Here is a 12,143-nt window from a genome sequence, read left to right as displayed (position 1 = left end):
GGGAACACGAGAGGTACTGGCCTGAACTAGTGAGGACTGAGGGTGGATTGGGAGGGACCGGTAGAGACCGGGGATCGTCTGGGAGGAACCAGCCTGCAGGGAAGGACTTGGGGATTCTGGTTGATGAGGCACTTGGCACAAGCCAGTAATATGCTGTCAGCCCAAAACCCAAACCATGTCCTGGGATGCATCAAAAGAAATGTGCCCAGCAGATCAAGGGAGGTGACTCTGCCCCTCTACTTTACTCTTACAAGACCCCTGCCTTGAGTAATGTGTCCAGCTCTGGAGCCCCCAGCACAAGAAGGACATGGATCTGTTGGGAGAGGGCCACGAACATGATCAGAGGGCTAAAGCACCTCCCCTAGAAGGACAGATCGAGGGAATTTGGTCTGTTTCAGCTTGGACAAAGCTTTAGGGAGACCTTAGAGCAGTACCTGAAGGGGAACTACAGGGAAGATGGACAGGGACTGTTTATAAGTGTCCATTGATAAACTAGAACAGGTAGATTTATATTGGACATTAGGAAGAAGTCTTTTACTATGAGGCTGGTGAGACACTGGAACAGATTGCCCACAGAAGCTGTGGATGCCTCATCCCTGAAAGTGATTAAGACCAGCCTGGATAAGACTTTGAACAACCTGGCCTAGTGGAAGGTATCCCTGCCATTGGCAGGGGGGTTGGAACTAGAATTGAAAGGGACCTTAGAGATCCTCAAGCCATTCTATGAACCGGGGAAGCACCACCCACGCTGGATCAGCATCCCCTGCTGCTGCTCTTCCCCTGCCCTGGAGCCCCCAGTGCAAACCCACCCTCCCACACCCACCCCGAACCGGTGCAACTCCAGCACCTGACGAGGAGAGACAGAAATTAGAGCACAGGGACATAGAGCCGGTGGCAAAACAAGTGGCAATATTGAACTCAGAGACAGACTACCAGCAGAGACAGGAGCAAACGGCACATATGATATAACCATACAGTAAGCGAACGGGAGCCGTATATGGCATTGATTAGAGGTTGGGTTTCTTTCCTTTTTTTTGTTGTTGTTTGTTTTGTTGTTGTTTTTTTCTTTTTCTTTTTCTTTTTTTTTTTTCCCTTTCTTCTGAATTTTTCTCTTTAATATGTTGAAATTGCCCAGACCGGTCCAGTAGGACTCCTTGAACCTTCCAGGAACACACAGCATGAAAACGCCCCCGGAGCAGGGCTGTGGGGGGATGATTTCCTGGCACACTCCCAAAGCTGCGGGAAGGCGGGGGGGGGGGGGGGGGCGCGATGGGCACGTGTGCCAGGGCCTGCATCGTGGATGGGCAGCTCCATGGCACGCACCAGTGCCGCTGCGATGTGGGAATGGCTCAGAGAAAGTGGGGCCTGAGGTGTGTGGAGGGTTCACTGAAGGGAATGAGTGCTCTTGTGGCTATTCTGCCACCTGTGCCCAGCCAGATGCCAGGCTCTATCCCTGCTGCCACAGAGGAGAGAGTGCACCTGGCCAAAACACTGCAGCAGTGCCAAAGGCCATGGCACAGCTCATCCAACACATGCACAAGGCAATGAAGAACATCCTTTGCCTGAACTGCCAGAGCTCATAGTGCTTGTGCCCAGCTGAGGGGGAGCTTCCTGCCTAACCCTGCTGCCCGCCTGCAAGGGTGGGGGGATCGATTTGGGCCTGTCCATTGGCAACGGCTGCAGCAGGGTCTGGCAGCAGCTCCCCACCTATGCAGGAGAGTGAAGCTAAAATAGACCTCACTGTGATGCTGGGAATAGTGGTGAACCCTGCACTCACCTCTGTGTCCCCACGGGAAGAGGAGTGTGTGGCAAGAGGGGTAGCAGTGCCCAGGAGCATGCATGCTAATGTACCCCCTTCTGGCTTTTCAGATGCAGAAGCGGCCCAGCCCTGTAAAAGTTCCATAGCCCCTCACACATGGCCAGAGGCTCTGCCACATAGTAAAGCCCCCTAGAGCCCCTGCCTGTAGAGTGTACCCTTCCTGCACCCCCAAAGGGAGGGACAGGCAGTGGAGTGGGGGGGGGGGGGGGGGCAAGGACACTGCAGGGGGGAGAACTGCATGGCAAGAACTGCTGGGGTAGGTCCCCCATGGTGAGGGCACTGGTAGACCTGCTATGTAGATGGGGCAGCTCCCACCACTCCCAAGGGTTCTACCCTTTCACAGCTGCCAGGGCTGAATGCAGCTGGGAGGGGCTGCAGCTCCCACAGCGGCACCTCCCCATGCCCCGCTCAGCCCTGCCACAGAGCCACAGCTTGCCACGCACAGCAGCCACCACAGCCCAGGGGACCCTCCCCCCGCCACAGCTGAGCGGATTTTCATGCTGTCTCTAGGAACTGATACCAGTGTGGACCCAGTCTAACATCTCCCAGGTTTGGGCTTTTTTTTTTTTTTTCCTTTTTCCCCTCTTTTTTTTTTCCTTTTTTTTTTCTTTTTTGTCTTTTTTTCTACTGGCTACTGGAATGCGCTCGTTTGGCTTAGGGGTCCTCGATGTCGAGAAACTCTTGCTTGGGGGGGGGCCATGCCACGGTACCAGGCGCACGAGCCATCGCTCCTCTTGATGCAGGCATAGTGCTTCGCCTGCCGCCCATCCACGTTGTTCTTCTCCATGGCCCAGTCTGTCCAGAGACACTCGTCCGAGGAGGAGACGAAGCAGGGGATGGAGAGGCAGCGCGAGATCTGCACATAAGAGACCACCCTTGAGCACCCCCGAGATGGGCACACTGCAGTGGAAGTGGGGCAGGAGGAAGCAGCACAGAGCAGGGCTGCCTTCTCCTGCCTTTGTGGCTCTGCTTCACCCATCCCTTCAGCTCTGGAGTGAGGGGGTGCCAGGCTGCCCCTCCATGCAGTATATGGTAGGGATGTGACCCTGATGAGAGGGGAGCGATGGAACCCCTGGGTATGGGTCCCAGGGCTCAGATACCCATCCCACATCCCTAGCTGCATGGTGTGCACCCTGCACAGCATCAGCCTCAAAGGACAAGTAAGAGCATCTCACTGTGGAGCCCATGCCTGCCTTGGAGCTGCAGACCCCACCGACATGGGCAGCCTATCCACTCACCTTGCACTCGCAGCCCATCTGGTACCGCTGGTTTAGGCTCTTCTTCTGGGTTGGGCTCAGTGAGTCCCAGGTGGAGACCAAGTCACAGAGTGTGATATGCATCTTCCCATTGCCCTCAGACTTGCCTGGGAAGAGGCAAGAGAGACCACTCAGAGTCCACTCCAGTGCCCCAGGACCCAACACTGACTTGAGGTGCCTGGGGATCAGTCCAGCTCCACCATCCATGTACTGTCCTCAGGGAGCAGAGGCTTGTCCCCAGCTGCCCCTGCCACAGCCCTGGGCTGCCACAAGACACAGACAGAGGAGCAAGCACACATCACAGGCAATTTGGGAGACAGGTGAGGCAGCAGAGCCAGCATCCCCTGCCAAGAGCCCTCCCTCACAGCCACCCACCTGCAATGAGATACTCCTTCTTCCCGCCGGTGTCCAGCAGCCGGCCGCACACGGCGGTGGATGGAGCCGTGTAGATGAATTCTATGTCCTGGTCAGGGCCTTTAAACATCTGGGGAGAAGGAGCAGGAGTGAGCAGCTGGCATGGAGGCTGCCCCGTTCCTGCCAGCCTCCTGCCCTGCTGTGCCCCATTACCTTGATCTGCTTGATTTCATACTGGATTCGTTTGATGGGGTTCCCGTATATGTCATTCCCTGAATCCACCTCTTTCGCCGAGACAGCTTTTGCTCGGATCACTGCAACAAGAAGTGGTAAATCACCAGGGGTGCTCAGGAGCTAGAGGGATGGGTTGGTCCCACTCAGCTCCCTCACAGGGGCTGGCTGCCCGCAGGGAACCTCACTGTCCTCCCCACAGGCACCCAGCTGCCAGCAGAGCTGGCTGTCACACGCTGTGCCCAAAAGGACAGGAACCTGCCTCCTGCAGCACGGTGACAAGCAGTGTTGCAGCAGCACCCTCGTGGGGGATAAGGAAAGGTCACCCCAGGATCGCCTGGTCCCACCACTGCCAGCCATGCAGGACCAGTTACCCTTGGCCAGTGCTGGATTTGTGGGTGCAGGCTGACCCTGTCCAGGCTGGTGCCTGTCACCCAGATGGCACAGGTACAGCTAAAACCTGCCAGCAGCATCTTGAGAGCACTGGAGTATTTGTCCCACTGTCACTAATTAATCCAGTGTCTGGCAAGAGTCCCAGCCAAATGCCTGTGTGGCCTGGCCAGGCTGGAGGAGAAAAGGGCAGAGGGAGCTATTTGGAGGTCACCTTTGGGTGCAGAGGGAGGTGGCTAGAATCCATCCTGTCCACTTGCCACAGACAGCACAGGTCCTAGTGCTGCCCACCAAGTGCAAGCACAGGCAGCTTGTGCCAGCATCCTCAGTCCCACGAGGCCCCTGTCAGCCCCTCTGCACCTCCACTCTGGTGGAGCAGTCCCAAGACCAGGCTGCCTTTGTAACCCATAGCTGGAGCACAGGGTCCCCATCCCATGATGGAGGGGGTCCTAGCTGCCATGGGGTGATGCTCTGGCTGCTGACTCCTTGCCAGAGCTCAGCTACTGCCATGCAGGTGCAGAAATGACATCTGCTCGGAGCAGGGGGCTGTGGAATGTCACTTCCTGCCCTTACTACCTGCAAAAATAACCCAGGGATGCTGAGGACTGGGGCAGTGAGAAAACATGGCCAGGTGAGGGGAGGCAGCGAGCTCCCAGCAGCAGCCCTGAGCAGCCTGGCTGAAGGCAAAGGCCCTTTGGGCTCTGCACAGCCCCAGGGTGGTCCCAATGGTCAGTGCTAAGGCACAAGGTCAGGTGCCCCAGGGATGTTGAGGCTGTGGCACTCTGGAGCTCAGGGACAGTGACATGAGGCCAGCTTTGCTGTAGGAGGGTCCCTGTGGTCATGCTGCCAGCATAGCCTAGGGACACACAAACTGGCATGTGAGTGTTCGGCACGTGGCAGTGACCCAGCAGGCACCCGGGGCAGGCAGGCAGCAGGCAGCCAGCTCGCAGCCAGCTCACCCTTACTCACCAGCTCGGGACATGATGGCTGGTTTGGTGCTGTGCTGTGCAAGGCCTGGGTCCCTGCACCAAGACCTGCAACTTGCAAACTCCCAGTCAGCCCTAGGGACGCTGGCAGCACAGTGGTAGCCCCAAAGCTGCAGTTCCTGCTCAGCACCCTCACAGTTGAGGAGGAATTCTGACTGCAGACCAAGAGCTTGCAGGGCTCCTTGCTCTGCTGCTAGGGGTGTAGTCGTATCTCGTCCCTCAGGGGCATCCCAGTGCTCTGCCAACCCTTTGTTTTTTGGGCATGTTGTGGGGGTAGGGAACAGGGAGCCACACTTTGGCTGGGGCAGCAGGAGCACAAGTGCCAGCCAAGCTGGGGATCCAGCTCAAGTCACCCATCAAGAGGTGCTGGGGTGGGAGCAGACAGGGACATACAGGGACACCAGCCTGGCACAGCTGAACTTGACTGGCACAGCAAGGAGAGGGAATCTGACCATGCTCTATAAATACCATGGGGCATGCAGGCACACAGATGGGCTATTTAAGCTGAAGGTCAGAGTGGCACAGCCTCATGTGAGTAACTGGGAAGTGTCAATTGAGTTTACTCCAGGAAGGAGATGGTGGCCACCAGCATGAGTAGGGCCCTGGGAAAAGACTCCCCAAAACAGCTGCTCCTGGTCAATGTACACAAACTCAGTGCAGGGTATGTGGATGCAATACTCACCTGTACCAGGGCTGCACCAAGGGCTTTCCAAGCCATGCCACCCTGCCTTGGAGCTGGGCCAGGCTGCCCCAGCACACTGGCAGCACAGGCAGCACCTCAGCCATGTAGGAATTCCCAGCCTCATCACTGGGCACTGGGTGCAGACCCCTGTCCCTGACCCAAGCTGGAGGACTCTGCTTGGCACGAGCAGCCTTGACCCCTGCCTGCTGCCAGCACCTGTGCCCACTCCTCTGACAGCAACATGCCTGGGTCACCGCTGCCCAGCCCAGTGGCTGCTGCATCCTCCCACGTGCCAGGCCCTTCGCTTTGGCGTAACTTGGGTGCAGCCAGGCTGGAAAGCCATGCGCCGGCTCCAGCCCTGTGGCTGCAGGCGTGGGGGAATGGTTACTGGTTCAGTGGGCTCCAGCCTTTTCCATTCACGTGCTGATGAATCACTTGACAAAAATGCAGCCCAATTCTAGGCGGATTTGTTCTGAACAGTGCGGCTTTGTGGAGGGGATGGCTGCGCTGCGCTTTCCCCGCCAAGACCCCAGCAGCACAGCCAAGCTGCTCCACGCCAGCCAGCAACCAGAGCCCCGGGGAGGGCGAGCCCCAGAGAAGAGCCCAGCTGAGACCTCGGGGATGAAGAGACAGGAACAAGGGATGGAAGAACACCTTGCACACTCAGAGACTGACAGTTGGATCCCCTGACACATGCCAATGCCCAAGGGTGGCTGTGTCACCCACCACTCCTGCCATTGACCTGGATGGCCACAAGACATAACATGAAGCTGAGCTGAGCTCCCCTAGCTCCCAGTGTGCATGGCACCAGCAGGATGACAGAACTTGATTACCAAATCTAATCAGGGCAATGCTGGAAAGGATCCTTCCCCAGGCAAGACAAGCCATGGCAAGAGGATGCACCATGGGGCAACTGCTGGGAGCCCCACTGGTGACAACCCCTGGGCTGCAAGCTGTGGCTACCCTACAGTGAGGACCTTGGATCCCTCTGGAGCAGAGCCCTGTGAGACAGTGGGTCTCCTCACTGCCCTCTGCACTAGGGTTGGTGCACCAGGTGCCCATCTGGGTTGTTGAATTCTCCCCCATGCCAAAGCTGCCAGCTGGCTTCTTCCTGCCCCAGCACTGGGAGAAACACCTGCGCTGGCCTGTACCTCCAAAGCTGCTGCATGAGCAGGGCTGTGCTGGCAGCCAAGGCCTGTGCAGCTCTATAAACTCTGCCCACTGAGGGGGCTGCCCCCCAAACCTGCTGCCTTGGGGGGCCTCAGAGCTGAGGCCAGTTCCAAGCATTTCCAATAACCTGCCCCATACCTTGCTGTAGCTGCCTTGGCATGGACCATGACTGCCAGCTGCCTCCAAACACCACTCCTTGCTGCCCATGGTGGGATACAGGAATGAGCACAAGGGTAGGCAGGGAGAGGAACATCTCCTCTCCAGCTGCAGATGAGTGAGGGTCCATGAGGAGCTGGTAGGAAGTGGTGACTTCCCATACTAAGCACATGGAGATGCCCAGAACATCCTGCAATAGAGCAATCCCCCCAACACGTCAGGCAGCAGTGCTATAAAGAAGGGTTCCACGCTGGGGCACTGCCCTGCTCTGCCTAGCTAGGCAATGAGCATCCAACTGGGACAGACTGGGGCTGTGGTGCAGCTCCAGGAGCAAACATGGAGGCAGAGTCACCCAATGCCATAAACCCATCGTGACATCCCTCTGGGCTTGCCATCCAGTGGGACGCTCTCCTTCCTGCAGCTGCCCCAGTTCAGGGGCAGCACCCAGTATTTCTGCCTGCTGAGCAGGGTGTTCCAGTTGCCATTGCAGCAGGAACCTCCATGAGCAGCCACTGGGGAGATGCTGTGAGACCCTGCAGGGAGATGTGGGAGCTCCAAATTCTGGGGAAGGAGAAAAGGGAGATTGGAAGGGCTGAACTGCCCTGGTGAGACCTGCCAAGACAGGAAGCTGCAGCGAGGGTGGATCCTGCAATCGCCCATCCCAGCTTGGGGGAGGTGCTGGAATGCGCTCTGCCTGCCTGTGTGCACCCCAAGGATGGGGGGCAGCACAAGGAGTCTCAGCCTGGGACTGGCCAGGGATGTGCCAAATCGCTGTCCCTTCCTCCACCATCCCACCTCAGATACCACAGCACAGCCCCACCAGCACCTGCCTGCAGCTGCCTGGGAAGTGCTGGTGCCCACAGACCATGGGAGGCACTTCCAGGCTGAGTGGCCAGGGCACAAAGGTCTCTTCTCTGGGGCTGCTGGCAGCCGGCTGAGCAAAGGGGATGGCTGCCAGTGACAGTACTGCCCACCCAGCTCTGCCAGCCCGGATGCCCATCCCTATGGTATGGGGATGTGGAGGCTGGAGGGAGGCAGAGCTGAGCACAGCGGCCCCACAGCGCAGCGGGGCTCACCTCGCTCTGGGGGCCCGCCCAGCGGTGCCCATGGGGACTCAGACCCTGCTGGGCTGCCGGCCTGCGCGGGTTCCCCGCTGCCATGTCCGTGTGCGTCATCCCGGCCGGCTGACGGGCGCGGCACGGAGCCCAATCAGCAGCGGCCCCAGCAGTCAGCCCACAGCCCCTCTGCTCGGGAGGGATTCCGGCCGCCGGCACCAGGCATCGGCAGCTCTGTGCCCCACCTGGGCTTGGCAGAGCCCACTGGGCAGCCGTGCTCCCCCTGGCAGCTCTCAGCAGGGCTCCCTCCAAATCAGCTCTGCCTAGTTCCTGCCAGATGCCAGCAGCCCCTACTTTTCCCTCCCCTGCCTCCATGCTGCCTACACCCCATCCCAAGGAACCAAGCACTGGAACAACTCAGATTGGCACAATGCTGCCAAGGGACACACCTGACTTGCTCCCTGTCCCAGGTGGCACACCAAGCCCCCACTGTCCACTGACCCATTTACCCCTCCTGGAGCTGGTGCTGCCACTCAAAGCCAAACTCACAGCTATGCCCAGAAGGGATGAGCACCACCTCCCTCACCTCCCACACCTCCACACTGCTCCAGAGGGGACCAGGCACAAGCCAGGTCTTCTGCTGCAGCCCCCAGCCTGGCCGTGGCCCCACCTGGCAGCAGAGCAACCCTGGCAGAGCAACACAGAGCAGCTGCCAGCCTCTGTTGCCTGGGCACAAGGACAGTGAGGAATGGCAGATGGGCAACCTTGAGCCCTTGGGCCCTGCCGAAGACTGCTGCCCAGGAAGCATAAGAACAGGCAAGCCAGGTCACTTGTTCCAAGTCACCAGCTTCAGTGACACAACTCCCAGCTCCTCTGGCACCTCACATCCAAGGCTGAGTCGCATCCACCTCCCCCTGTGCCATCTGGAAATGCAACCCTGGGCTTTGGTTGCTCTGTCCCTGCTGCAGGGGAGAGCTGGCTGCAAGGGCACAAGAAAAGGCAGAGGGGCTGTGGGGAGGCACAGATGGATATGGGAGGCACTCCTCATGCTACAGAGTGAAGATCTCAGTCCCAGGGCCAGGACCCTGCACTGTACTCACCCAGCTCCCCTTTACTGAGGGCTGAGCCTGAGAGAATAATTATCAGCAGTCCTGGATGCACCAGGCTCTGCAAGGAATCAGCCACTACCACATCTCACCAAGGACCCAGTCTGGACATGAGCTGCTCCATCTGCAGCTGCTGAGGAAGGTCCTGGCAGCACTCCATGCCTCCAGCTCTCTCTGGGATCTCCATGCCTGTGGCAAGGAGCTCACTGAGAAGCCTCCCAGCTCCAGAGAGTATCTGGGGGAAGACAAGAAGCAGCAAAAGGGCCAGGGACCATGTGCTGCAGGAGATGGATCCATGTTGCATGGGAAGAGAAAGCTGAGGACCATATCTGGGATGAACCTCACTCCCCCAAGCCCAGCACAGTCTCCACCTGAGCTCACACAAGGCAAGACTGGTCCAGATGAGTGGCACAGGGTACTCTAGCTGGGAGCCAGAAGGTGCCAGCACTGTGGGCAGCACAGGCCAGGAGGAGGTTGCCTTGGCAGGATGAGCTCTGGGTGCCTGCAAGACAGGCACCTGCTGAGGGCAGTGGGACAGCCTGACCTGCAGACTGCTGGCCAGCCATGCTGCACCTACCCAGGGGCCAGCTGAACCAGCCAGAGATGCCGAGACAGATGGTGACTCAGCAGCTGAGTCATGGCTGAACCAGCACACCAGGACAGCCACTGAGTCATGAGTAGTCTGGAAAGCTGATTCCATCAGGAGTGTGATGGGAAGCACAGACCCACTCCTGGAGCAAGCACAGGGCATCCTGCAGCCCAGTGACACCAGCTCAGGCAGCAGCCCCAAAAATTCAGTGCTCCATTTTGTCTAGGAACCTCCCTGTCCTCAAAATGATTTGCAGCATGCCGTGCCAAGCAGCAAGGCTGGGCAGAGCTGGGCACATGGGGCAGCAGCCAGACATGGTGGGAGTTGGCCTTACAACAGAGAAACACTGGGAGCAAGGTCTGGAAGGGGTGAAGGGAGTCTGGAAATCCATCAGCAGCATCCTGGCTCACGAGTGAGCCACAGGGCAGGGCCATCCAGAGGTTGGGGCTGCCTAAGTGTTTGGGAATGTTACCTCTCCAGCTGAGCCTGGGAACAGCCCCGGGAAAGGGGAGCGTCGGGAACCGGGGCTGGCCTGTTTGTTTAATATGTTAAAATTTAATAAGGGCATTATTCATAGAAAGAGGAATCTAGATCCCGGCTCTGCCAAGCCCTCCCTTTCAGCAGCATCCAAGCCGAACAAAGTGGGACGGGGGAGAGGAAATGCCTGGAAATAAGGAGCAGACGGGAGGTGACCGAGCCCGATGCGGCCGCTCTTCGGGACTGGGGCTGCCTCCGTGCTCAGGCCGGTACCGTGCGAGAGACGGCAGCGCTGAGAGGGCCCTGAGCCCTCCCCAAGGCCGGCAGCTCCCCCCGCTGCCACGTACCACCGCGGTCTAATCAAAGTTGGAAGAGGCCGGTCTCACCCGTGTCACCGGGGCCGCGCAGCGGGAGCCCGGGCCGGCCCCGTGGGCTCTGAGCATCGGCCGGAGCGATGCTGAGCATGGCCCCGAGGGTTCCTCTGCCCCGAGACGGCGAGGAGAGACAGACACACCCCGTACGGACGGACCGCGCCCGGCTGCGCATCTACTCCCGCCGTCACACCCCCGGGCCGACCGGGACATCCGCACGGGTGTGCGGGCAGGTGCCGGGGCCCCGGGCGGGCTCTGCCCCGCTCCCTGCCCGCCCGTCGAGCCCGCCCGCTCCGCGCCAACTTTCCGCCCCTTCCCCCGCCGGGAAGTTCTCGCGGGCCGGGCCGGGGCTGCGGCCGGGGCTGCTGCCGGGGCTGCGGGGCCCCGCGGCGGGGACAAAGCGCGAGGGCGGCGGGCGGCGCTCACCTACGTCCGCGTTGCAGAAGGCCTGTTGCGGGTGGATGGGCGAGCAGCTGCAGGCGTCGGCCGGGCGGGCCCTGCCGAGCAGCAGCACGGCCAGCCAGGCCAGCAGGCTGGGCAGCGCGGCGAGCATCTTGCTGCGGGGGGCTGCAGCTTTAGCGACCCGGCCCAAAAAGCCGCATCCACCGCCGGGCGCGGCCGAGCCGCCGGCGGAAAGTTTGGGGCCGGCAGCCGCGGCCCCTGCGAGCTGCTGCGGCCGTTCCTCCGCTGCCTTCTATGGAGGTGTTTTCTTCCTTCCCCGGCTGCCGCTCAGCCTCGCTTTTTAACGTGCTCCGGGGATTTGCTGCTCCTCCTCTGCATGGCGCGGGGCCAGCCCGGCTGCTCCCGCCCCTCCGCAGGATGCGGCTCCGCGCCGCGATCGCCTCCCCCGGCCCGGCCCGGCCCCCGCCGCGGGCACCGGCCGCCCCCGCCCCGGGCCCTGCCCCGCGCAGCCTGACTGTCCGCTGGCCTCGCCATCCCCGGCCCCAGGTCCTGCCGCCCCTTCTCCCCACTGGGGCCGGGCAGGGGAAGGTGGCGAGAGCGCGCAGGACTCGGCCCCAGCCCGCAGCCCCGGCGGCTGGCCCTCGCCACGGGGAGCAGGGAAGGGCGGGAGGAGGGGAGGAGGGGAGGGCTGCGATTATGTTTATGCCCAGGCATTTCCTCCCTGTCCAGCTTCTCCAGTTCATCTCATCCCTTCTGCACTCACCCGGGAGTTCTGCACCGCTGTGACATGCCCACAGATCCTTGGCTTCTTCCCCTTGGTCAGTGGCTGTCAGCCCTGGAGTGCATCACCAAAAATCCCACCTTGGCCTTGTTATAAAGAGTGTCAGGGTGCTGCCAGTCCCACCACATCAGTACTACAATGCCCAGCTGGCTGCATGAGCACACTCCATCCCTCCAGCGGTGCCTTCATCCTGGCAAAGCAGGCAAGGAGCCCAGTTCTGCCTCTGGGCAGGGATAGAGCTTCTGAGCACAGCTGAGCTGGGCACTGCAGGCACACATTGGCAGGGACAGCCAACACTGTGGCCACAAAACCCGCTCC

General features: G+C 60.2%; 1 protein-coding gene across 1 annotated transcript; it reads right to left on the bottom strand.

Moving 5' to 3' along the window:
- Positions 1-887: 887 nt before the first annotated feature.
- TIMP2 (TIMP metallopeptidase inhibitor 2) lies at positions 888-11,399 on the bottom strand. The gene is given in 6 exon segments (XM_068151305.1): positions 888-2,512; positions 2,514-2,675; positions 3,058-3,182; positions 3,451-3,559; positions 3,643-3,743; positions 11,069-11,399. Coding segments are annotated over 6 exon segments (663 nt in total). The 5' UTR covers positions 11,196-11,399; the 3' UTR covers positions 888-2,473.
- Between the last annotated feature and the right edge of the window lie 744 nt (positions 11,400-12,143).

Source organism: Melanerpes formicivorus, unplaced genomic scaffold (assembly GCF_026170545.1).
Source record: "Melanerpes formicivorus ecotype bairdi unplaced genomic scaffold, bMelFor1.0.p_v2 SCAF_21, whole genome shotgun sequence".
In the NCBI taxonomy this organism is placed as follows: domain Eukaryota; kingdom Metazoa; phylum Chordata; class Aves; order Piciformes; family Picidae; genus Melanerpes; species Melanerpes formicivorus.
This window is presented reverse-complemented; position numbering and strand designations above follow the sequence as displayed.